The 23306-nt window shown below is 57.2% G+C and overlaps 1 protein-coding gene across 1 annotated transcript; it reads right to left on the bottom strand.

Annotated features, from left to right (window-relative positions):
* Positions 1–21583: 21583 nt before the first annotated feature.
* Positions 21584–22468, bottom strand: RTL6 (retrotransposon Gag like 6). Its single transcript, XM_004589434.2, has one exon. The coding sequence runs from the start codon at positions 22439–22441 to the stop codon at positions 21725–21727; it is 717 nt and encodes a 238-aa protein (XP_004589491.1). The 5' UTR covers positions 22442–22468; the 3' UTR covers positions 21584–21724.
* Positions 22469–23306: the final 838 nt, after the last annotated feature.

The following is a 23306-nucleotide window of genomic DNA, read 5'->3' as shown; positions in this document are numbered from 1 at the left end:
TAGCCCAGATCAGCATGCATAGGAGCAGGGACATTGCCACCTGCTCCCACTCTGCGGCCTGTCACTTCCTGTTAGTGAGCCCAAGGTGAAGGAGCCGCCTGCCACCTGCCCCCCATTGCCCGCCATCCCCTGAGAGCCAGCTCCTGTCCCTCCTATACCCGGGCCTCCAGTTTTCCTGGCCCGGTGCTGCCCTCCACACCAACGGGGATGTCCCCGCCACACTTCGGCAGTTCTGCCAACGGTCTGAGTGATCAGACTGAAGCATGAGATCTTTCTCACGGGCAGCGCTTGCCGGTGCCGAAGCTCCAGTGGCTTGGCTGTTGACAGCTGCAGGGCGGCTGCGCTGTCACTCACAGGCTCGTGTCACCGAGGCACGAGCCTGTGACTGTGTTCTTGGAGATGAGATTTGAGGAAATGCAATTCCAGAGCCAACGCAGGGAAATCAAGATCGTGTCACAGGGAGGCCGGTGCCGACGCTGGCTGCGTCCCTCCACAGTGTGACTACACAGCCTCTTCCAGGCTTGCCTACAAAGAGAAGGCAGCTCTGAGGCAGGGCCGGGGTGAGGGATTAGAAAGGAGGCAGGACCACGCCTCCCTGAAGCCCTCAGGCCTGCCTTGCCCCATGTCCTGGTCATGCTCTGGACTGCTAAGCCTGCTCCTGTGACCACCCAGGTCCCTCTACCTGGGAAGCAGGTGCCCCTGCCTCTGGGACCAGGTACACCCTCCCTTCTCCCTTCCAGGCCCAGTTCAAGAGTTACCCATGAGCAGAGGCTGCCCTGAGAGTCTGCCATCCTTCTCCAGGGTTCTGGGGTGGAAACACTGGTTACACACGAGGCACAGGAGCAGCTGTGGGGTCCTGGCCGTGCCTGAAGCCCCTGGCCATGAGCAGCTGCCGTTCCTCGGCCCGGAATAAACATAAGGCCTGAGAATAAACACAAGGCAGATGTGTGTTCAGTTTTTGTTCTTGAGGTCCTACTGTGTGTCAGCTTCCATAAGAATACAGTCTGTGGGGCCCAGCACAACGGTTCAGTGGTTAAATCCTCCATCTTGCCCCTGCCAGGATCCCATATGGGGAGTTGGTTCATGTCCTGGCTGCTCCACTTCCCATCCAGCTCCCTGCTTGTGGCCTGGGAAAGCAGTGGAGGACAGCCCAAAGCCCGCATCCACATGGGAGACCCGGAAGAAGCTCCTGGCTTTGGTTGTGCTCAGCTCCAGCTGTTGTGGCCGTTTGGGGAGTGAACCAACAGATGGGGGATCTTTGTCTCTCCTCTCTGTAAATCTGCCTTTCTGATAATTCAAATAACTAACTAAATAAATAAATTAAGAAGAAGAAAGTCTGTAGTGTCAGGAGGCAGACCTGAACATACCCTGTTCCAGCAGGAAGTGCGCAGCCTCTGCTGCCTCCTAGGGCGGGTCCAGCGACACCCCTGGCCAAGGGGCGTCACACACGCCCACTCTGGGGGGGGGGCTCCTGGATCTGTTCTGCATCCACCCAGGCCCATATGTGTGTACATATGTGTGTACCTACATGTGTGTGCCTACATGCACACACACATATAGACAAACACAGAAGAGACAAAGGCTACCCCAAGGCTCTGGTTCTGTTTGTGCGACCTTGAACCAGTGACCTCATGCACTTGGGATTCCCTGGCTGTGGCCCCAGACACATTGCTGAACGAGATCCCGGGGCCAGTTGTGTTCCTGGTGCCAGCCTGGGCCACGTGCCCCGACAGGAACCATAGAGAGGCCGAGGGTGACCAGAAGTCAGCAGGTGCCACAGCCTAGGGTTCCTTTGCCTATCGGTGCCAGCTGCATAGGAAGACACCCCTTGTGCCCCGGGAGGTCTCTGGGGGCAGGCTACCTGCCACCCAGGAGTGTCATCCACAACCTGCCAGCCTCTCCCCCAGCTGGCCACTCTTGCTTTGTGTCTGACCCAGCAGCCAGCCGGGCAGGTGCCCCCAGATTTGGCCCTAGGAGAGGCTAGAAAAAGCAACCCCCTCCAGCCACAAGATGGTACCTGCCCACACACATCTCCAAGGAAGCCGTGCACACAGATTGCCAGGACACGCTACAGTGAGTGGCCACCTGCTCTGCCCAGGGGGCACACGCAGACTGAATTGAGGACCCCGGCCTGTGATGCCAAGGCCTCGGCTCCCTTGCCCTGCTGCAGCTCTTCACGTGCAGTAATCGCCCCGGAAACAAACCCCAGGCCTTGGCCACTCGGGGCACAGGCTGAGGGCCTGCAGGTGCCCCCGGCCGCAGGGTGCAGCTGGGGCGCATTGAGCCAGGCTGCCCAGCCCCTGGTCGTTAGTTCCCTCCCCTGTGAAGGGGTGAGACAAGGCGAATCCCTGCTCCCTGGGCTCATAGTAACAAGCAAGCTGGTGCCATACGAAAGTGCTGCTCAACACCTGAGGAAATGCAATGAAAAGGTGAGTTTATTTTACTGCCAAAGATTTGGAAATTCATGCATATGGGGAATCTTGAGAACAGTTATGAAAAACGCATATGATTAAAAAATGGATTTTCATCTCTTTTGCACTAAAATAGGCTTACCTTCAGATCGCTCTTCCTCCCCCTTACATGTACATTCCTGGAGCCTGACACACCGCAGCTCACCGCGGCTACTACAACTACGGTTCGTGTGCTCAGACAGCGTCATTGTGACGGCCACTCCTACTCACCTGAGACAAGCCTCGCAGGAAGCGAACATGCCTGCCCTGCCAGTACGGCCCTGCTATGGGAAAGTCACCCCAACCGCGCCCACAGCCAGGCCTGCTGCAAGCCCGGGAGATGAGGCAAGCTCCTTTTAAAAAAATATGAATTTTTATTTTGGAAGGCAGATGTTAGAGAGAAAAGGAGAGGCAGAGAGAAAGATCTTCTGTCTGCTGGTTCACTCTCCAAGCAGCCACAATGGCCGAAGCTGAGCCGAGCTTCTTCCGGGTCTCCATGTGGGTGCAGGGTCCCAAGGTTTTGGGTGTCCTTGACTGCTTTCCCAGGCCACAAGCAGGGAGCTGGATGGGGCATAAGCAAGTAAGACTCAAACCGACACCTATAGGGGATGCTGGAGCTTACAGGTGGACGATTAGCCTGTTGAGACTCCATGCTGGCCCCCAGACCAGGCCTGTTTCTTCTGGCCGTGTCCGTGCACCCCTCGGGCCGAGGACTGAAGCATCTTTCTCACAAACACAGCCCCTTTGGGGACATTAAGATGAGGGCTGGAGGTCGGGCAGCCTGTGCCAGTGAGAGCAAGACTGGATGCACAGAGCAGGGTCAGGCCTACGGCCACCCCGAGAGCTGGGTTATGGGAGCAGGAACACGAATCCTGAACAAACAGGCAAAAGAGGGAATGGAAGACAAAAGGCACAGGCCTGGAAACAAAGCAGAGCGCCCTGAAACGAAGGTGACAGCACCTCAGACATCCACCCCGGGCTGTCACAGAGTGGGCACCGGGCCAGCGGTGGGATGCCCGTCTCCTAGAGCCTCCTGCTCGCACACACCCAGGACCCATGCCGTGTAGGTGTCTCCCTTTCTGATGGAGCTGCCGGTTTTGTCATGGGGGCCTCACTCTTACCCTAAGTGCACCCAAAGGCCCTGCTTGCTCCCAACCAGTGCAGGATGTGGGCTTGGCACTTCAAGGCAAGACTTGGTGGGGACAACCGTCAGGTTCCTGGCAGCTGGCAGGCCTGGCAGGAGAGAGGTGAGGAACCCTCCCCGTGGGAATACCAAGGCTCCCTGTGCCACCTGCAAGGCCATGCTCTCAGTAGACACTGGGATGAATGAATGAGTGAATTAACGACGTGACTGCCTCACCTGCCTGCATTTGAGCTCCCCTGTCTCTGGGCCCCTAAGAGCCATCTCACTCCCCACTCACAGGAGTGCCTGCTAAAGGGTCAGATGGCCTGGGGGCCATCTGCTGCCCCTGAGCCCCATGACCTTGTCCAGCACTTACAACTCTCAGGCCAAGCTCTCCTCTTGCACACAATGGAGGGAGGAGCCCCTCACTGGGGTTCAGATCCCATGGTGGGTGGATTTGGCACCTCCTGCCCACATGGGCCCAAGCAGGAAGCCCGTCCTCCTGCTCTGGTCAGTACAAGCTGACGCAACCCCGTGGCGGCCAGCGGTCTTGAGCCCCTGTGGGTGGTCAGCACCCCAGAGATTGACCAGGCGACTGTCCCAGTGGACAGGTGGCCTGCCCCTGGCCCTGCAGTCAGGACTCTGTGCTGGGGGAGGCAGTGAGGGCTGACCAGCTGGAGCCCACCCAGGGAGCCTACCCAGGAGACACAGCAAAGTCCACATTCCCCTCACACGTATCCATCCTGCCCCCCACAGCTCCTGCAGCCCCACAGGGTCCCCCCCATATCATCTCTCTCCCTGCAGGATCATCTGGGCTGTCCTGTCTTGTCCTGGGACATGCCCCGGGAGCCGTCCTTCCTCCTAGGCTCAGCTTCTACCACTGGTGGAGGGCAGCCGGCAGAGCAGCGTTAACCCAGCGTGGAATGTGCACAAAGTGGGTTGGAACCCCGCGGTGCTCTACCTTCAGGAAGGAAACCCAGGCTCAACCACAGATCACATGGAACACGCGACACCTCCCAGTCAGGTCTTTGGTAAACCGGCCCTGAGTCCCAGAGGCAGTCCGGGCAGCCTACACTGTGACAACCGGATGCAGTCCTGTCCCGGGGCAGGACAATGATGACGTGTCACAGCCACCAGCTCCCAGGAGACAGGGTTGACCGAGCTCAGCATGCCCTCCCTGTCACCCCAGGCCTGGCAGCAACTCTCTGGGGAGAGGGCATGCTGGAATGCCAGCATGGCACAGGCCTTTGACAGGGCCACTCATGGCCGTGGGTGCCCCACTGGGTACCCCATGCACGCTGGGAGAGCCAGAGCACAGCTTGGCTGGCAGAGTCCGTGGGTTGGCATCTGGAGTGCAGACTGCTCTTCCACCTGCCTCCTTCCTCTGGCCCCACCCTGGGCCTTCCGCTCCTGTCTCTACACAGCAGCTCCTGTAACCAGCTGCCCTGCTCGAACCCCACCAAGACGCAGTATCCCGTGGTGACCAGCACTGTTACACAGCCCGATGCCCAGGGGCTTCCCTAGTTAGCCTTGCTTTGTCTTGTCGGAAAATCCAGGACTTGTGGGCTTAGCCCTTTCCACCCAACACTGTCACCTGTGTCTAGCTCCTGCTGTGTTTTCCCTCTGTCCCCTTGGACTTGGACTCCTCCTGGCACAGAATGGCTGGTGACAACACGACACTGCCTGGGTTCTCCTGGCAGGGACAAGCAGACAAAAGTCCATGAAAGGAAGATGGTAGCTGTGGCTGGTCCTGTCGCAAAGCACCTGGCGCCACCCCGAGGGGCCTGCCCGCCCCTGGCCTTCTCCAGAGCCACACACATGGGCTTGCTCTTCCTTGCAAGGGCAGAGAGGTGAGTCCTCCTGATGGGCAGGGTCTCCTGCGAGGACCAAGGGAAGCACCCAGACTTCCTGTGTGTCTGTTGGTTTCGCTGTGGCGACTGTGTGCATGCGTGTGTGAGCATGCGGTGACTGGATGTGCAGGTGCTCCTAGCCTGGCGGCAAGAAGCCCTTTTTAGGAGGAAAACAACTTAGTGAGCAGTGCGTTTGCTGCACCTCACAGCTCGGCTCAGCAGCATGGCTCCAGGCTGCCGCCCCTGGACCACAGAGCGCTAGTCCCAGGGCAAACTCAAAGTTTCTGCTCTGGTTTCAGATAAATGGGTGTGGTTTCCAAGCCATTGCAAAGTGGAACAATTCTATGTTGATCTGTTGCAGGCTGGGGACTAACCTAGCCACTGTTTAGTAAAAGCAGGACCACCCTGGTGAGCACAGCTCACTGCCACAGGTCAACTTGGCTGTGGCCCTGGCACCACCACTTGCAGCGTTGGCCACTGAGTTCCGGGGCGTGTCTTCCCCAGCTTTTGTCCTCAGCCATGGGAGCGGTGCGCCCACTCCATCACCTGTCTTGGCTTACGTGTGCAGGTGAATTTCCAGCCATGCGGAGCGGGACACTGGTGCCTTCGCCACCACTGGAGATGACCACAGTTTGAATGTCGTTGGTTTTCCAAAGGCACAGGCTCTGAGGAAGCAGAACCCAGGTCTTCTCTCTGGGCTCCTGGGGTCAGCTGATGGAGAGGAGGGTGTGTGGCTGACTGTCCCCTCTACGCCCCATGCTGGCCCTGAGGGGGGCAGGGATGGCCTCGCCTTTGCTGGCTCAGAACAGCCCTTTTCTCTACCAAGCAAAACTCAACTCAGAAGCCTGAAAGTCGGGGGAGGACTTGGGCCTGGCATTCATCCCTCCTGTGGATTTAAAAATATCCCAACCATTATGCAGGTAACATGTAAATGAAGGGATTAGCATAATATGGTAATTGGCTCAGGGGTCACTGGGCCCACCTCACTGTCTTTGGGACTCCAGGTGCCCAGGTTGGAACTTGGCAGGAGTGAGGCCCACATGAATTTAAAGCAAAGCATTTGCACCTGCACAGCGGGGACGGCAGGGAGGGGTCAAGGTCCTTGGTGCCAGTGGAATATAGAAGGAACATTCGGGAATGAAACCGCGGAAGCCTGGGAAAAGCGGACACATCAGGGCCTGGTGCTGGCGCCTGAGTGCTCCCGGTGAGAGCTGAGTCCTGGTGCCTGGCAGGGACATCGCAGACAACCGTGCTCAACCTGGTGTGGGCAGGTGCTGCAGGCTCTGGGTGGCCCCGCCAGCTTTGCAGCTGGCACCCTGACCTGCTTTCCACTCGGTCCTCCAATGAAGCAGGCGACCTGCTACGGGGTGTTTGCCAACTGTCCCCTGCCCAGGACATCCTCCTGGGTGAAATCTACAAGCTGCCTGCCCAGGGCTGCCCCACCCCCCTGACCATTTCAGACTTCCGTCCTGACACGTTGCTTTGGTCTTGCTCTTTGTGGAGGGTCTGCCACATGCGCCCCCCCCCCCCGTTTCCATGGATACAAGACCCCGGAGGCAAGAAGGTTGCTTTCTGTGTCTCCAGTACTCCAGCCCCAGGCATCAGAGCAGGAACTGGCCCTTGCTATGTGCTCAGAGCTATTCCATTCCAAGTGCACTGAGATCATTAAATGAAGAAAAGAATAATTGTTTTCCCCCAACCCAGCCCCAGTCCTGGTCCCAACCTTACATCATACAACAGCCTGGGGGAACTCATAAAGAAGTTAGGCATGAAGTTTAAAAAGTTTTTGCACCCAAATAGGCTTGTCTTCTGATTCCCTTTTTTCCATATACTTGAAGTCCCCTCATCCACCCAAATTAATTTTCAATGGATCAAAGGCATAAATGCAGAAGTGAGGCCTTTGAAGAGAGTCTGAGAGTACATCTTGGGGAGCTTTGATTCAGCGCTGATTTTTCAGATATGACAATGAAAGTACAGGCAACTACAGAAAGAAAAACAGCTAACGCAAACTTCTCTCCTGTGAAAATCATTTGTATTTCAAAGGACACCCTGCAGAGCGTGAACAACAGACTGGGAAATCAGCGGAGAGGATGTTGGGAATCCTGGGAATCCTGAATCAGCTGCCGAGGTCCCCATCCCACCGCGCCTGGCCAGCACACACACACTGCACAGGACAACGGAAGCACACCCCAGCCAGTGTAGACCAGCACCCACAACGACAAGCTGGGAAGGGCCCTGCGTAGTTAACGCGTAACCCTGCACCTGCTGAAGACATGTGCACACCCCAGAGTGTGAGTCTTGGGCACCTAGCTTTCTCTGTCTTCCATTCAAGTGGAACTTGGCGGCTTCTCTTCTCAGTGCTGTATCCAGTGTTGTAAATGACCGTCCACACCAGGGCAGTGGCTTCACCGGCTGGCCAGTCCTCCCGCACTGCTGCTGCTATGTGCGCTGGACTGTGCTGGGTGCTGTTGATGAGTGCGTTGGTAAGGGGCAGTGTGTGTTAATAGTTTCTGGATGACGACCCCACCCTGTGTGCTGGCCATGCAGGGTGGCCCTTCTGGTGGGCTGGATGCTGAGCTGCTCACTGCCGATCTGGGGATTGCTTGGTCTCTTCTTGACCACTCCCCGCTCCTCTCCTATGAGAGAGTTCCCTCTTTGATTTTTTTTTTTACAAGGCAGGAGAATTTTTAAATAATCAGTATAAACTCCTTCTAGGATGGGTAGAATTCACGAAGGAAGCCATCCTGAACCAGGTTTTTGTTTGTGGAAATTGTGTTTTTAAATTATCATCAGACGCCAACACGCCAGCATAGACTTATTTATTTGAAAGGCAAAGTTACAGAGACAGATCTTCCATCTGCTGGTTCATTCCCCAGGTGGTCCAAATGGCTAGGACAGGCAGAGGCCAAAGCCAGGAGCCAGGAGCTGCTTCTGGGTCTCCCACGTGGGCACAGGGTCCCAATGCATCAGGTCGTCCTCGACTGCTTTCCCAGGCCACAAGCAGGGAGCTGGATGGGAAGCGGAGCTGCCGGGATTAGAACCGGCGCCCATATGGGATCCCAGCGCATTCAAGGCGAGGACTTTAGCCGCTAGGCCATGCCGCTGGGCCGGAGGGCACTTGATCTTAAGCCCTTGGTACTTCCCACCGCACCCCACCGACCCGCACTGTCCCAGAAAGCCACCGGGCCGTCTTTCAAGGGGAGGCCAACGGGCGGTGACATGTCTGTCCTGCAGCATTTTCAAAGCATTCATTTCCAGTTGTGTTTGTTTTTTTCACACTTGGGTTGGGCGTGCCATTCCTTTCTTCATTCATCATCATTTCCCGTTTTTATTCCCTTTGGTTTTGTTTGTAATTTTTTTAGATGGATTCTTTGAAATGAATACTTAGCTCTTTAATGTTCAGCTCTGATTATTCTGCAGAGTAAATATCCGTGCTGTGACTTATCTCTGGGCTCTGCTGAGCGCCTCCCATATGCTTTTTATTTTCAGTCATTGACCATATTTTCTAACTTGTGTCACGATTTTTCCCCTGACCTGTGAGTTACTTAGATGGGTATTTATGCATTTATAGCCTCAAAGTGACAGACTCAGTGGCTGGTGCCACTCCACCTGCGGCATCCCATATGGAGTTGATGTCCCAGCTGCTCCACTTTCCATCCAGCTCCTTGCTTACAGCCTGGGAAAGCAGCAGAGAACGGCCTCTCCACCAACATGGGAGACCTGGGGGAGGCTCCTGGCTCCCGGCTTTGGACCAGCTCAGCTCAGGCAATTGCAGCCATTTGAGGAGTGAACCAGAGGATGGAAGACTCTCTCTCTCTCCTGGGTTCCTAGCACCACTCGCTCCCCCTCCCTCAACACACACACAGTTGTAAAAGGATTTCCACCACCTCATCCAAGAGCCTGTGGATCGTGAAGCCCCTCCCTCCCACCCCAAGAGCAGGTGCTGGCCTCACCTCCAGGGCGCATGCCCCTGCAGGCCTGGGGAGGTGGCAGCTGTGGTCCCTGGCAACAGAAGGACAATCCCTGCAGGCAATGAGAGGACAGAATGGGGTGTGACCAAGCAAAGTCGCATGGCACAGGACCAAGGGAGCTCAGCCCCTGAGTGCATCCGTGCTATTTCACGTCTCCACGGTCGGTCTGCTGTGCTACCACAGGAGGCTTGAAGGCCGTGGCCGTGTCTTCCTGTTAGTTCCTTGTTTTGTGTGAGTGGGCTTGTTCTGAAATCATTATATTTCCAAGTAAGAGGACAGGAGCAGATATTGGCATGTTGGAGCTATTTCTCGAGGTAGGTGGAAGATTCAAGCTTCATGTTACGATTTGCTTGAGAGTCTGTTTTGTTAATTTTCTACCAGGAACATGTGCTGGCATATAAATAGAACAAATCAATAGACATAAAAAGTCAGGTTCGGGAGGAATCAGAAGTGGGTTATAAATAGCCAGTCTGAAAAGGGACAATACAGAAGGAGTGCCTGCTGACACAGCCGGGCGAGAGCAGGGCAGTCAGGGCGGCGAGAGGCTCTGCTCACTTCCTTTCTTCCTTGTCTGTGTCAGGGAACACTGCGTGACCTGTGACCTGCGGGGCTGTCATCCTACCCCAGCCCAGGAAATGACCGAGGGTGAGCTCAGAGCGGTGACAGCCCCTGGGGGCAGCAGCGGAGTGGGGCCTGTGGCTGGGACAGCACACCTGGGGACAGCATGGGGGAGGGGCTGCCTTCCCACAGGCAAGGGGAGACTCCCTGATTTCTGAATGGGGCGCCAGTGACCTTTACAACAACTGGGAGCCACACCTCCCCCAAGCCCATCCCACTTCGCCCCCTGTGTTTCCTTGGCTCTCCAAGCAGGATAAACAACACGAGGGTTCCCCAGAGCCCTAGATGCCAGGAGCTCCCTCCCCAGCCCTAAGCAGCCCACCATCCCCACCATCCCCAGTATCCAGCCTGGGAGAGGCTCTGCGAAGCTGAGTGGGCAGGAGGAGCCGCTGTCCTTGCCTGCTCTCCTTGGGATGAGCCACTCCCCAGAGGACTTCACTGCTGTGAGGGCGGTGCAGCAGGCAGGGTCTGGAGGCCACTTGCTTTCAGAAGTTACCCACCACCTGCATGACTCTTGGGCCCTTCCTACCCTACCTCACAGGAAGTCCACAGACGCACCATGAACAGTGCCTAGATAGCACAGCATGGCCAGCCAATCAGAAGCAGGCCAGGAGCCCCGCTGACCAATGGGGAACTGGAGAGGAGCTGATGCGGCCCTCCCAGCCCCCTGTGCACCTTGAGCCTTCACTCCTGGGGGAGCCAGGCCCCCGGTTCTGGACTTCTCCAGTAAGGCCTCCCTGCTGCCTCCCTTCCACCACCTGACCCGAGGGAGGAGCTACGTGTGGGTCAGCTGAGTGGGCCCGGCACCTCCACCTGTGGCACCTGTGGGGGCAGCTCTCGCAGGGAACAGAAATGAGAAAGCACATCTCTCTGTAGGCATTGCCATGGTGGACAGACTGCCAGAGGCAGTGACCAAGAACAGGCCAGGGCACTGTCAGCAGAGAAGTGTGCCAACAGGCAAGAAACGGGAGCCAGCCCAACTGCGTTTACCAAGAATGGAGACGCTCACCGAGGCTCCAAGGATGGAGACGTTCATGGAGGCTCCAAGGATGGAGACGTTCACGGAGGCTCCAGCAACCAGTTAAAGTCTTGGGGTGTTCTGAGGGGTGGGGGGAGAGGTGGAACTGTAATTGTGTTCTCACAGACCTTGCCCCCAGGGGACACACAAGGGACTGAGGTCAGGGCAGTACAGTGCACCCTGACCTCAGGAAGTCCTTGGCAGGGAACCTGGGAAGGACAGCCAGGCTGTTGGATGAGCAAGTATCACTCCAGTGACAGACACTGGTCGACAGGAAGAGACCAGGATACTGGACAGACGTCCCCCTCGGCTCAAAGACCCAGAAGCTCTCTAAAAGCCCAACGTGGCAGTTGACAAACAGGATAGCCACATGCTGCTGGGCCCCAGGATGCATGGCTGGTTTGGCATTTTAAAATCGGGCCCTTGTACTTGCCCTCTTAGTAGAATATAAACAGCCAGAGGCAAACTGCCAAACACAGCGGCCGCGGAATCCATGGTGAACCGTCATCGCTAAAGGTGAAATATGGAGCTCTTTCTTCCGAGGCCAGCAGAAGCCCACGGGGCACCTGTGCCTTTGCGTCACCGCGTGCCTGAAGTTCCAGGCACGGCAGCAAAGGAAAGACAGGAAACTGCAGGTGCACGCAGCACGGGTATAGAACTCAAACTCTAGCCATGGTTCGACAGTCACATATGTGGGAAATCCTAGATTCCTGGAAACCACCGCCCAAATTGTGACCTGGCTGGCTGAATAGAGACCGCTGCCCCCTAAGAAACGAACTTCAGGGCTGGACTTGTGGCTCAGGTGTTTGAAGTCCCGGCTGTTGCAGCTCCTGACTAATGAGTCTGGGAAGGCAGCGGAGGACTGGCTCCTGGCTAAGCCCCAGATATCTGGGAAGTAAGCCCACGGATGGAAGTTCTTTTCTCTTTCTCTCCCTCTGTTGCCCTGCCTTTCAACTGGATGAAAGGAATAAAGAAAAGAATTTCAGACGTGAGAAGGAGTGACGGGAAGCAAGCCAGCAGGTGCACCAGAGCAGCGGGCAGCAGACTCAGCAGGCCAGAGAGCCGAGTCTGCGGTGTGTATAGGTCCACTCTTCTCCCTCCCTCGGGGCTGCTGCCACACAGGGGGCTCCGAGGATGGCCAGGTCTGCCTGAGGCTGTAATTCCAGGCAGTATCAGAGTGAGCAGCCCTCAGGCTTCTCCTGGGAGTTTCTCCTGGGATATCTGGATGGGGAGGAGGGGGACATGAGTAGGCTGCTTCCAAGAGCCTGCTGCACCACTGTCCCTTCCTGTCTTCCCCTCCCCCGTGCCCTGTCACACACCTGGGCTGACACATCTATCAAAACCAAGCCAGGCAGTTTTGGTAAGGTCACAGGGAGAGGACAGATGCGACACTTTTTTTTTTTGCATACATTAGCAACAACCTTACGCAGCAAAAAATCTTTTGAAAACGCCATGTACCACAGCAGTCAGAAACATTGAACCCTCAGGAAGACAGTTATTAAAAACACACGCTGCTGGTACCTTAAAAACTGCAGAACTACAGTTGTTGGGGAAAAAGCAAAGACATCCTAAACAAAATGAAATAAAATGAGAGCAAGAGAGGCCTCTCATTCATGCAAGACTCAATATTATTTAAATGTCAGTTCTCCCTAAATTAAAGTTGAGATACAGTGCCTTCCCAATCAGAGCCCCAGCAGGCGTTCGCTGCGGCAGTTGATGGAGTGACTCTAAAAGGTTCGAGGAAGTACAAAAGCCTGAAAATAGCGCCGCACCCTAGGTCTCTCCAAGATCACAGCCGTGCTGCTTGCCGAGCGTCTGAATGTGGCTATTGTGCCAAGGAACCCTTTCATTTCACTTGATTGTCATAAATGCGGGTTTCAGGATGCTCGGGGTGGCCCGCTGCGCTGCACAGCGCGGATGGGGGGATAGCTGGGGTCACCTTGACAAAGGAGGACCACAGAGGCACCGGGAACACTCCCTGCACCCACAGCGCCTCCCAGCAGGCGGGGGGGACCAGCGTGGGCTCCGGTGTCCACCCACTGTGCCTCAGCATCTGGCTGCAGGATGTGCCGCTTCGGCGGTGCCTTGGGGGAAGCAGGAAGTCCCAGGTGGCTGCAGAGCCATCGGACAGAGGCCAACAATCAAACACAAAATAGCTTCTTGGAGTTCCTCCGTGTTTGGGGGATTGGTGAAGACTTTCTGACCGGGGAGTGTTGTGGGGTGCGAGCGAGACCACGCCAGACATGTCGAAGGTTTATTAGGGAGTCTTTATTAACCAAGTTTGGTGATAGCAGGACCCAATAGAAACAGCAAAGCACAGGTCCATATAGCAATCCAGTCAGTCGAAACCCCAAGAGGAACAAATGGTCGTTACCCTGAAGTCCACCCGTTAAACTGCAGACCTATGTCCCAGCTTCCCCAGCAATATAAGTTATCCTAAGAGACATGCAACGAATAACCTGGGCACACTCACAAAGCTGCAGACTTTCACCTTTCCCTGGCTTCTCTGCCCACACTCCACTGCTGCTAGCCCTCACTTCTGGAACTCCCGATAGTACACACATTAGAAATACAAAGCCTCTTAGCATTGCTGTCTTCACTGTCCCGCCCAAGCAGGGAACAGGGTGAGGAATACAGACACACAGGGGCCATGCTCAGGGGACACCTGTCCCCAGAGGTCCCGGGGAGGCCAAGAGTCGGAGTGCCAGAGCGACAGAAGCACGTGACCAAGAGAGCGAGCCCTCCCTATCTCGGGCCTTCACAGGGGCTTGTGAGGGGAGTGGTTACACAGCAGTGCAATACCACCCCCCCTCAGGTTCCAGGTGATCACAGGTGAGCATCACAGGTGGGCAGGAGGGACCACCTAGGTGGTGGGGAGGGACCCTGAACTAGCTGCTTACCTTACTACACGGGCACCTTGGAAGTGCCCGAAGGATGGGGTTGCCCCGGTGTTGGCAGGAGCCTGGGTTCTGTTGCTTTTGGCACAGCTCCCCATCGGGGTCCTGGCTCTGTCGATAGCAACAGGCCCACGAACCAGTGGAGCTGGGGACAAGAACGGTAACTTGTGCTCTTGGCTCTTGTCCAAGGTCAAGGGGCTCTGGCTGGTGGGATGCCAAGGCAGCCCCGGATATGCCCCGGAGAGAGACAGCTGGTCTGAGCACAGACCATGCCACTACTGGTCTGAGCACAGACCATGCCACTACTTGGGAAAACAATTTTTTTTAATAAAATTAGACCCCTTTCCTGTGCTGTGGGACTCCCACTCGCTGATACTTAGCCACCCAAAATGCAGACGTCCAAGGAGGCTTCAAAGTGCTCATGAAGATGTATGTTATTGTGAAAAGATAGAAATTAGAACAATGGCAATCCGTGCTAGTGTAAAAAATCCCATGAGAGGGCCCAGCGTGGTAGCCTAGTGGCTAAAGACCTCACCTTGCATGCCCAGGATCCCATATGGGCGCCGGTTCATATCCCTGCTGCCCCACTTCTGATCCAGCCCCCTACTTGTGACCTGGGAAAGCAGTGGAGCATGGCCCAGAGCATGGACGCAGCACCCGTGTGGGAGACCTGGTGGAGGCTCCTGGCTTTGGATCGGCTCAGCTCTGGTCATTGCAGCCACTAGGCGAGTGAACCGGCAGATGGAAGAGCTTTCTCTCTTCTTTCCTTCTCTCTGTAAATATGACTTTCTAGTAAGAATAAATAAATCTTTCTAAAAAGAGAGACTACAAGACCATGTGGGGCAGTGCCATGGCACAGCAGCTTAAGCCTCTGCTTGCAGGGTCAGCATCCCACATGCGCTCCAACTCTGACAGCTCCACTTTCAATCCAGCTCCCTGACAATGGTCCGGGGAGGCAGCGGAGGAGGGCCCAAGCCTCGGGCTCGTGCACACATGTGGGAGCTCCAGAAGGAGCCCCTGGTTCCTGGCTCAGCACTGACCGAGTTCTGGCCACTGCGGCTATTTGGAGAGTGAACCAGCAGATGAAAGCGTCTCTCTATAACTGTGTCTCTCAAATAAAAATAAATAAATCTTTTAAAATGAAGATGAAGAAGAGAACAATGCATGGATTTCAAATTGTTTGCACCGACGTATCTTTTATTAAGATACCTTTTAATTCCAGTTTTCCACCAACCTTAGGAGAGATTTTATAGGAAATTTCTAAGCATCTCTTCCAACAGCATTTTAACAATATGGTAAAATGGGTGTGGTATGAAGTCAGGATACAAAATGGCACGTATATAATTCCCCAAACAGAAAAGCAGATTATTATGTCTAAGACACTATTGATTCTGAGACTGAAGACAGATTAATATTATTTTAATAAGAACCTCTCCTCTTGAGGCCACATCGGGCTGAGTGGTCACAGACCTCGGTGGCACCTCCAAGTAGCAGTGACAGGTGACCGTCTGTCCGTGTAGTCCAGCAGGTGCCCTGGGCCAGCCTAGCCCCTGTCACGAGAAGCTGGGGGCTCTCCTTCTGCCTGATGCCCTCCTTGGAGGCGCCACCTGCACCCCTCCTTCCTTAGCAACATGGCAGCCAGCGCGGGGCACCACAGGTGCCAGTCGGGGGCTCAGCATGGCCCCATCTCAGCCTCTTTCCTCAGGGATTGGTTCTGCCAACCCTGCCCACTTTGAGGATTTGAACTTGTCACTGAGCTCCCCCACCTGCCTCACAGCCATACGCAGTTACCTTTCCATGTGACGGTAGCTCTCCAGGTGCGTGCAAGCCAAATGAAAATGACCACCACACACACGCTCATACTTATACACACATGATCATACACATATACACACGGGACATAGGCCTTAGAACATCTGAAAATACTGAAATCACTGCAAGCCAGACTGGACAGTGTCTCCCTAGTCTGAAAGGAAGGTGGCACACAGCAGCCAAGTGCTGTCCGCCCAGGACTGGACAGTCTGAGCTCTGGCCTGGGTTTGGGACCAGGAGCCACCTGGGGACAGCATGGGGACAGACAAGCAAGGCGACAGCCAGATCCCAGACCCACATGGAAGAAGCTTCGTCGGGGACGTGCAGCCGCCTACAAAGGGCTTTGACAATGACGAAACGATCGCGGGCGTGGGCAAGGATTGTCTCGAAGCCATGGGGGAATACAGGTCCTGTTCTGTTCCTGCCCCCATGGCCCCGGCCCACTGCATGAACCTCCTTCTCAGGACTGGGGTCTTCCCCACTCACATCCCCTGTTCCGGGAAACGCCGGCCACCCCCGCCCCCCAGCTTCTCATGAACTGGACTGTTTGCAACCCTCGGTTCCCCCTCAGAACACCTGCTCACAGCTAACCCGGCTGCTCTCCACCCTGGCTTTTCTGATGAACCTGTTTATCGCTGACTGAGTTACTTGAATTATAATAGAAATACATATCCTAATAGATACTTTTAATAATACGGATAAGGCAGAGAATAAATATCACTCGCACTTCAATTAATGCACACACGCGTGCACGCTCACCATCCAGTCTTACAAATTTGTACCAATTCGTATCGACTTCAGAATTAAAGTTATCCTAGGATTTTTATTAGAAATTGATAAATCCTGTAAGTTTCCACAAAAACACTTTATGTATTTGAAAGGCAGAGTTACAAACAAAGGGAGAGATAGAGATCCTCTATCCTCTGGTTCTCTCCCCAAATGACTAGAGCTGGGCCAGTCCAAAGCCAGGAGCCAGGAACTTCCCTGGGGTCTCCCATGTGGATGTAGGGGTCCATTTTCTGCTGCTTTCCCAAGTGCATGAGCAGGAAGCTGGCTGGGAAGTGGAATAGCCAGGACTTGAATCAGCAGGATTCTGGTTTGCAGGCAGCACTTTGCTGCATGACAAAGTGCCCCCTAATTCTGGCGACTTCTTTGATACAAGCTGACATATCTGCCGTCCTCAGTCACCCATCCTGGGGACTGGGGACTGGTTCTGTTCACTCCTGTTTGAAGTCTGCAGCTAAAAGCAGCCTGGTGTCATCTTTTCACAACAGCAAATTGCTCTAGCTTAAATCTGTCTCCTCCAGCATTCAGTAACGGCTACTGTGACAGCACCAGGGCCTTCAGACTGTGCAAGGGGCATGCCCATTGTGCCCACCGTGCCCATCGTGAGAAGCCTGTGCACCGAGACCCCAACCTGTAATCCCATCTTCTGCCAATCTTCTCGTGTGCCCTCACAGGAACAGGTGAGCAGGTGAGCAGGACTCCTTCCTGCCAAGCCCTGTCTCAGCATCCCACAGCCTGGCCCCCAGGGCAGGGCTCTGCCACTATGTGCCCGCCCGCTGGTGCAAGCATGCCTCTCCCCGCCCCGCACCTGCTCCCGGGCATTGGGGAAGACTTCTGAATTAATTTGTTCGAGATCGTCTGGTGAGAATAGCTTAGAAAATCTGGAAGGAGGGAGCCCGCCCAGGTATGAATACAAATGACAAAGCCCTAATCCACCCACATAGTGAGACGCTGAGCAAAGCCAAAGTGTGGGTGGAGGAGCTGGGAGCAGAGCTGGCCCGTCACTGACAGGTGTCCGTGGGAGACGGGGGGCGCAGGCCCACGTGGAGCGAGAGGAAGGATTTACCAGCGCCAGGCATTTGTTTAAATCTTGTCACATACTCTGCCAAAATAATCCCCGAAATGACTCGCCTTTCTAAGGGAGAGTGGGAGCTGGAATTTGAAGCAGGGAGCAACAAGGTAGAGAACAGACCAGAGAAGCTCCTGGTTCTGGTGCCGTCGAGCTGGTGAGCACCCGAATCCCTCTGCCCCGGGGGAGTGCGGTGGTCCTCCCCCTGCCCAGCCCTGAGGTGCGAGGTGGTCTCCAGCAAACAAGGAGACACCAGCACTGTTTTCTAAGGAGCCAAAGAAATGTGCAAAATAATAATAAAACAATGCCACCTTTTTGATTCTTTGTTTCGGAAAATCTTATTTTCCTAAGAATATGCAGTTGGGGTTGACATGTTTGTTTCCATCTTCAGAATATTTCTTATTTACAATACAGTGACTACGGAGAGCAAGACCAGCATAAGGAAAAAGCTTTTTGGGGTCTCAAGTGATTTTCAACGGGGCAACAGGATCCCCAGACCACAAGCTGTGAGATTGCTCTTAGATTGTAAACACCACAGCCAGGGCCACCCTACAAATCCACAGACGCCAAGAGCCAGCCCGTCGGCTGCTGCCGCATGCCAGGCCCTGACAGGTGCGTCTGACGGCAGCCGGGAACAAAAGGCCTGCATCGTGCTGGGGCAAGGCTATGAGTTCTGCTCACACACACAAAGAGACCTGGGGGGCCGGCGGCAGCAGACATGACACAGTACAGGTTAACAGCTTTAATGAGGAACGGACTCCTACAAATGTTACCAGGTCCCAGTGGGCAGAGTCGAGAATGAGGACAATCCACTAGAGGGGAAACAGCTGTGGGATAAGAGGCTAGAAATCAAGGAAACGCCAAGTTCAACATGAGGCTCTGTGCTCCAGATGAAAGTGGCAGAATACCCCGCCAGGTAACACCCCTCTCAGGGTGGGCGAGACAGCCACGCCCCTGCCTAACGGTGAACAGGGACATGGGCTGAACCAAGGCAGAGCTGCGGGGTCTCAGCCTGTTCCGGGACGCCGCCGGAGGGCGGGAGCAGACATAGGGGCACAGGCTGAAGCGTGTCCCCCTGTCCAGCGGTGGGCACTCAGCAGCAGCACCACCCATCCACGCAAGGGGAGTGGGGTCATCCGAGTTCAGCCCGTCAGGACACGAGGCACAGGCCCCAGAGGTTCTGGGTGCACACAGCACACTAGGTCAACAACAGAACGCAGAGAAGAGAGGAGGCATGAGGGAAGCCACAGGGCTGCTGTGCTCTCCGCAACTTCCAGCTTCCCCAGTACGCAGGCTTAGGCACTGGCACCCAGTCCCACCTAGTGCTTGTGGCAGTGAGGAGCTGGGAGGGGGTCATTCCTTGACCACTGTCTCCACACCAGGCTCATGGCCACCATACTCCTCACTCAGGTCTGAGGTATGACCCACGCACACTCACGGTGGAGCGCCCCACCCCACTCTTGCCCCCCACACAGGGACACTTCCAGCTGACCAGAGCGCTGGCTTTCACATCCTCCCCCAGGAGTCCTGTCTTGGACCAATGCTTCCCACACAGCCATGAACTTGGCTCCAAGCAGGGTGAGGGGTCCTGTTCCTTAGGCTGCCCCCAGCCTGTGTCTAGCTTGCTGGCTTCTCTTCCAGCCGGAGTCCCAGCTGCTAGGGACCCCCGGGCTGGGGTGAGTAGAGGGCTGTTGCCCCGAGCACAGAAGTGCATGTTCAAAACAGCAGTGAGGCCACTTTCCACGGCTCCTCACTGGCTGCACATCAACCTGAGGCACATAATCTGCACCCTCAGAGTTCCCCGGAAATGCTTCTGGAAGAGGAATGTACCAAGGCCACACTCTTGCTCCTACGCTAAGTCCTCCTCAGGTCCCTGCCCTGTCCTGCCCCTGGAGGAAGTTACCAGACAGGGCCATGCACACGTGGTCAGTGCCATGGAACCTGCATACATCACACACCACTGTCACCTGTCCCCCTCATAGAGTGACACCTGTTCCCTTAGGCCACAGCTCCAAAACAAGCACCAGTCCCTGGCCTTCTCTGCTCTGACCTCGCCTTGACTGCCTGGGACACAGCTGTTTCCTTGGGCTCGGGCTGTCAGGTCCCCCGCTGGAGCCCAGAGAGCCTCCCTTGACCCTCTCTCATCTGCTCCAGGGTCCAAAGCTGCCGGGAGCAATCAAGAAGGTCACAGACAACCAGCAAGTGCTCTTGTCAACAGCCCACGGAGGTTAAGGGGCACTGGAGGACAGAACACACAGCCTGGACAGTTGCACGGTCACAGCAGGGTGGCCAAGCCCGCCCGAGTGGCCAAGGCTCGGGGCCCTAGTGTGTAGCAGCACTGCCAGGCACAGCACCTACTGACTAGCTTGGCACAAACTCCTCTGGGTGGAGCCGGCTTGGCAACACGCCTGCCCCATTCCCAAGCTAGCACCCTCCCCTGGTACGGCTGTGTCCCAGGGAAAGCAAGCAGGCACCACTGCGCCCTTTCAGCCCTGGGCACCTCTCCCAGGCCGGTCCACGTCTTCCCAGCATAGCTGCTGGAGAGGGAAGAGAACCGAATGCCATGGTCGCACCCTGAGAGCTCTGCTTCATGAGCACCAAGGTCCCACCTGAATGGCCATGGCCAGAGTCCAGGGGGACCTGAAGCCCGTCTCCAGGCAGCTGTTCAGCAGGGCAACGGGCTGAGAGGTGAAGACCAGCAGGTAGCAGGGCCCACGAGCACCGGCAGTCACTGCGTGACCTTGGCTTTGCAAGGTGACATTGCCCCAGCATCACTGAAACTCTCTAGGAGCAGGAGGGGGTCCCAGGAGCCAGCTTCTGGGACCACCCCCTCCACAGGCACATCTTTGGTGGACGCAGAGGGGGGAGATCCCTCCACAGTCAGGCCAGGCCTGTCCAGTCCCCTCCCAGGCCCAGGGGTCACCCGTACAAGGCTCATTTGGCATTGAGACACAGCAGGCGCAGCAGGAGTCAGGGGCTTGGCCAAGTCTCAGTCTCCAGTCTTGGGAAGCGATCCCTTGGCCGTCTCCAGAGGCAGGGAGCATTTGGCTGCCCACTCCAGGAGGTACAGCACAGTCCCTCGGAACCGGTCCTGTCCCGTCACTCCATCGGCACCTGGGCAGGCTGCAGTTCTGTGCTGTCACAAAACCCACCAAGACCCCGGCTACCGCAGACAGACACCTCCTCCCCCCACCTGCTTCAAGTGTTTCCTTAGACAAACGCTGGGCACCACGGCTCAGGCAGGGCAGGGCAGGGCAGGGCAGGGGGTGTCCCTGGAGACCCAGAGGCAGTGTGGGTACTGGGTCCCAGGGAAAGGCCGCGTAGTACCTGAACGGAGAAGGAAGCAGGCTTCAAGTGGAGCAAGGCTTACCACTCAGGCCGCCTGCGGTGCTTCCTGCCGGACACAGAGGCCAGCCAAGGGCATGGCCAGTGCCTGCCATGGGTCCGCAGGAGTTGTTTGGCCAAGGCTGTGCGTGAAGTGGCTGCCTGGGGCTGACCGCGACTCCCAAGAGCTCAGCGACCTAAGCACACAGGTGCCAGTTCCCCAGACTCCTGGCACTAGCAGATGCCAACGTGGGAGCCAGGCGTGAGCGCAGGGGCTTCCGGGGGAGGGCTCCTTTCCGCTGGCAGGTTGGTCCTTCCTTGTGGCAGCCATGCGGGAAGTGGACTGGAAACGCACCTGCCGAGTGAGGCCCCTCCACACACAGAAATGCCACGACTACACTCTTGGCAAGGGTGGTTCCTGGGCCACTTGATGGCAGGGCTGGGACCCGCTCCAGGAACACCCAAGGTGCAGCTGCTGTCTAGGGCTCAGGCTGGAAGATGCCCAGGGAGCAGAACCCAACCTTATTGTTGCCACATGTGCCCAGAAATGGTGGCAGGTGCAAGTGACACGGGGGGGCAGGGGTAGGCATGCGCTTGGAGTAGGTGCCAGCGAGCACCTGGCAGCAGAAAGCAGAGCGAGGTGAGAGCCAGGGAAAGATGAGCTCCGGTGGACCCGGGCAGGAGAGGCGGCAGGGGATGGCTTCACACACGGGCGTCACTGGTGATCAGACAGTTCTACACTGCCAACAGTGGGCGCTAGGCACGGGCGGCTGCGATGCGACCGGCGTGGTGGTGGCAACAGATGCTTAAAGGTTCCGTGCTCGCGAGGGCAGCGCCGGCGCTGGGCTGGCCCCGGTAGAGGCTGGGTGCACCGGGCAGGGACCCGTGCCCGTGGCGGCCAGCTGGCGGCACAACAGCTGCCGCTCACGCACCGCCCGGTTGGAGGCCGAGGTCTTGCGGTTCTGTGCGCGCCGTGCGTGGCGCAGCGGCGACTTGTAGGTTCTGCGCAGCTCGGCCAGGAAGCCTTGGTAGTCGTTTCGCAGAGGGCTGTCGGGCTGCATGTGCGGGATGGCCCACTTCTCGGCCTCCCCCGTCAGTCGGGACACCAGGAAAGCCACGCGCTCTGCCTCGCCGGGAAAGCGGGAGGCCTGGAAGATCATGAACCTGTCCATCTGCATCAGGAAGCCGGCCAGCTGGCCGGGGTCCCCGGAGAAGGGCTCGGGCAGAGAGGTGGGCGGCGTGGTCATGGGCCTCGAGCCGCTGGAGGTGATGGCTGAGATGGGCGGCGTGACCTGCAGCGCGCCGGGGATGCGCGCCCGCGTGCGCAGCAGGGTCAGCTCGGCCATCACGCTCTCCAGCATGTTGGTGAGGTTAGCCTTCTCGGCGCGCAGCGTGGACGCCTCGCGCCTCAGCGCCGAGTTGGTGAGGCGCAGTGAGGTCAGGGTGTCGATCACGTCGTCCATCGGGGCGCTGGCAGCTGCCGCGGCGGGGCCTTCGGCCTTGGAGGTTTGAGGCTGCACCATACTGGCCCTGGCCGGGGCGACGGCTCTGCGCGCAGAGGCCTCGCCGGGAAGCAGGACTGGCAGGCCCCACAGGGAGCCCGGGGGCCGACTCCGAGCCCAGACCCCCAGGGCAGGTGCCGCTGCTTCCGAGCCTCTCACAAGGCTTCGGCAGCCTCGGGACCCTGAAGGATGGGGGAGAATGGTGTTTGGGGTTTTTTGTTTTTTTCAGGTTTCCGGTGGGAGGAGGGGGCGGAGGGGCAGCGCGTGGGCGGCTTGGCGCGCTCGGAGCCCCGGCCCTCTCTCCTCCCAGGGGGAGAACCACGGGGGCTGTGCACCTGCCCGGCGGGGGCGGCGGGCGCGCGTACCTGAGCTCTCCACGGCCTCCTCCGCGCCTCTGTCTGTCTGCCGTGCAGGCCGCGACCAAGATGGCCTGCTCGCGACAAGGTGGCCGACTAGTCCACCGCGGCGGCCAGCCCAGCAGCGCTTCCCGATCCGCGCGGCCCGGGCGGCGGCGATGGCGACGGCGGCTTGGCGCTGTCCGGCAGGTGCAGGGCCCGAAGCGGGGCGGGTCACGGCGCGGCCTTTGTGCGGGCGGGGCCGGCGCAGGGGCGGCCGGCGCAGGGGCGGCCGAGGCGGGCTGGCCGTGCAGAGGCCCCGCGGGTTGCCATGGAGACCGCCCGCTCCGGAGCGCGCGGCGCGGCCGAGGCCCGGCCCCCGGAGGTGACGTGCAGCAGCCGCACCTCCCCTGCCTGGCCACGGCCTGGCCACCTGCCTCCGCCGCCGATCAGCTAGGACTGTGGCTGAGTCCTCCCGAGGCTCTTTTAGTAGGAGTTGTCACTTTTTTTTTTTGCTTGAGATGGACTTTTCTGAAATACAAATCTCCTAC

The sequence above is a fragment of the Ochotona princeps genome, chromosome 15 (assembly GCF_030435755.1).
Source record: "Ochotona princeps isolate mOchPri1 chromosome 15, mOchPri1.hap1, whole genome shotgun sequence".
NCBI lineage: Eukaryota > Metazoa > Chordata > Mammalia > Lagomorpha > Ochotonidae > Ochotona > Ochotona princeps.
This window is presented reverse-complemented; position numbering and strand designations above follow the sequence as displayed.

Excerpts from the sequence above, each read along its gene's own strand:
- RTL6 (XM_004589434.2), bottom strand. The coding sequence starts at position 22,441 with ATGGTGCAGCCTCAAACCTCCAAGGCCGAAGGCCCCGCCGCGGCAGCT.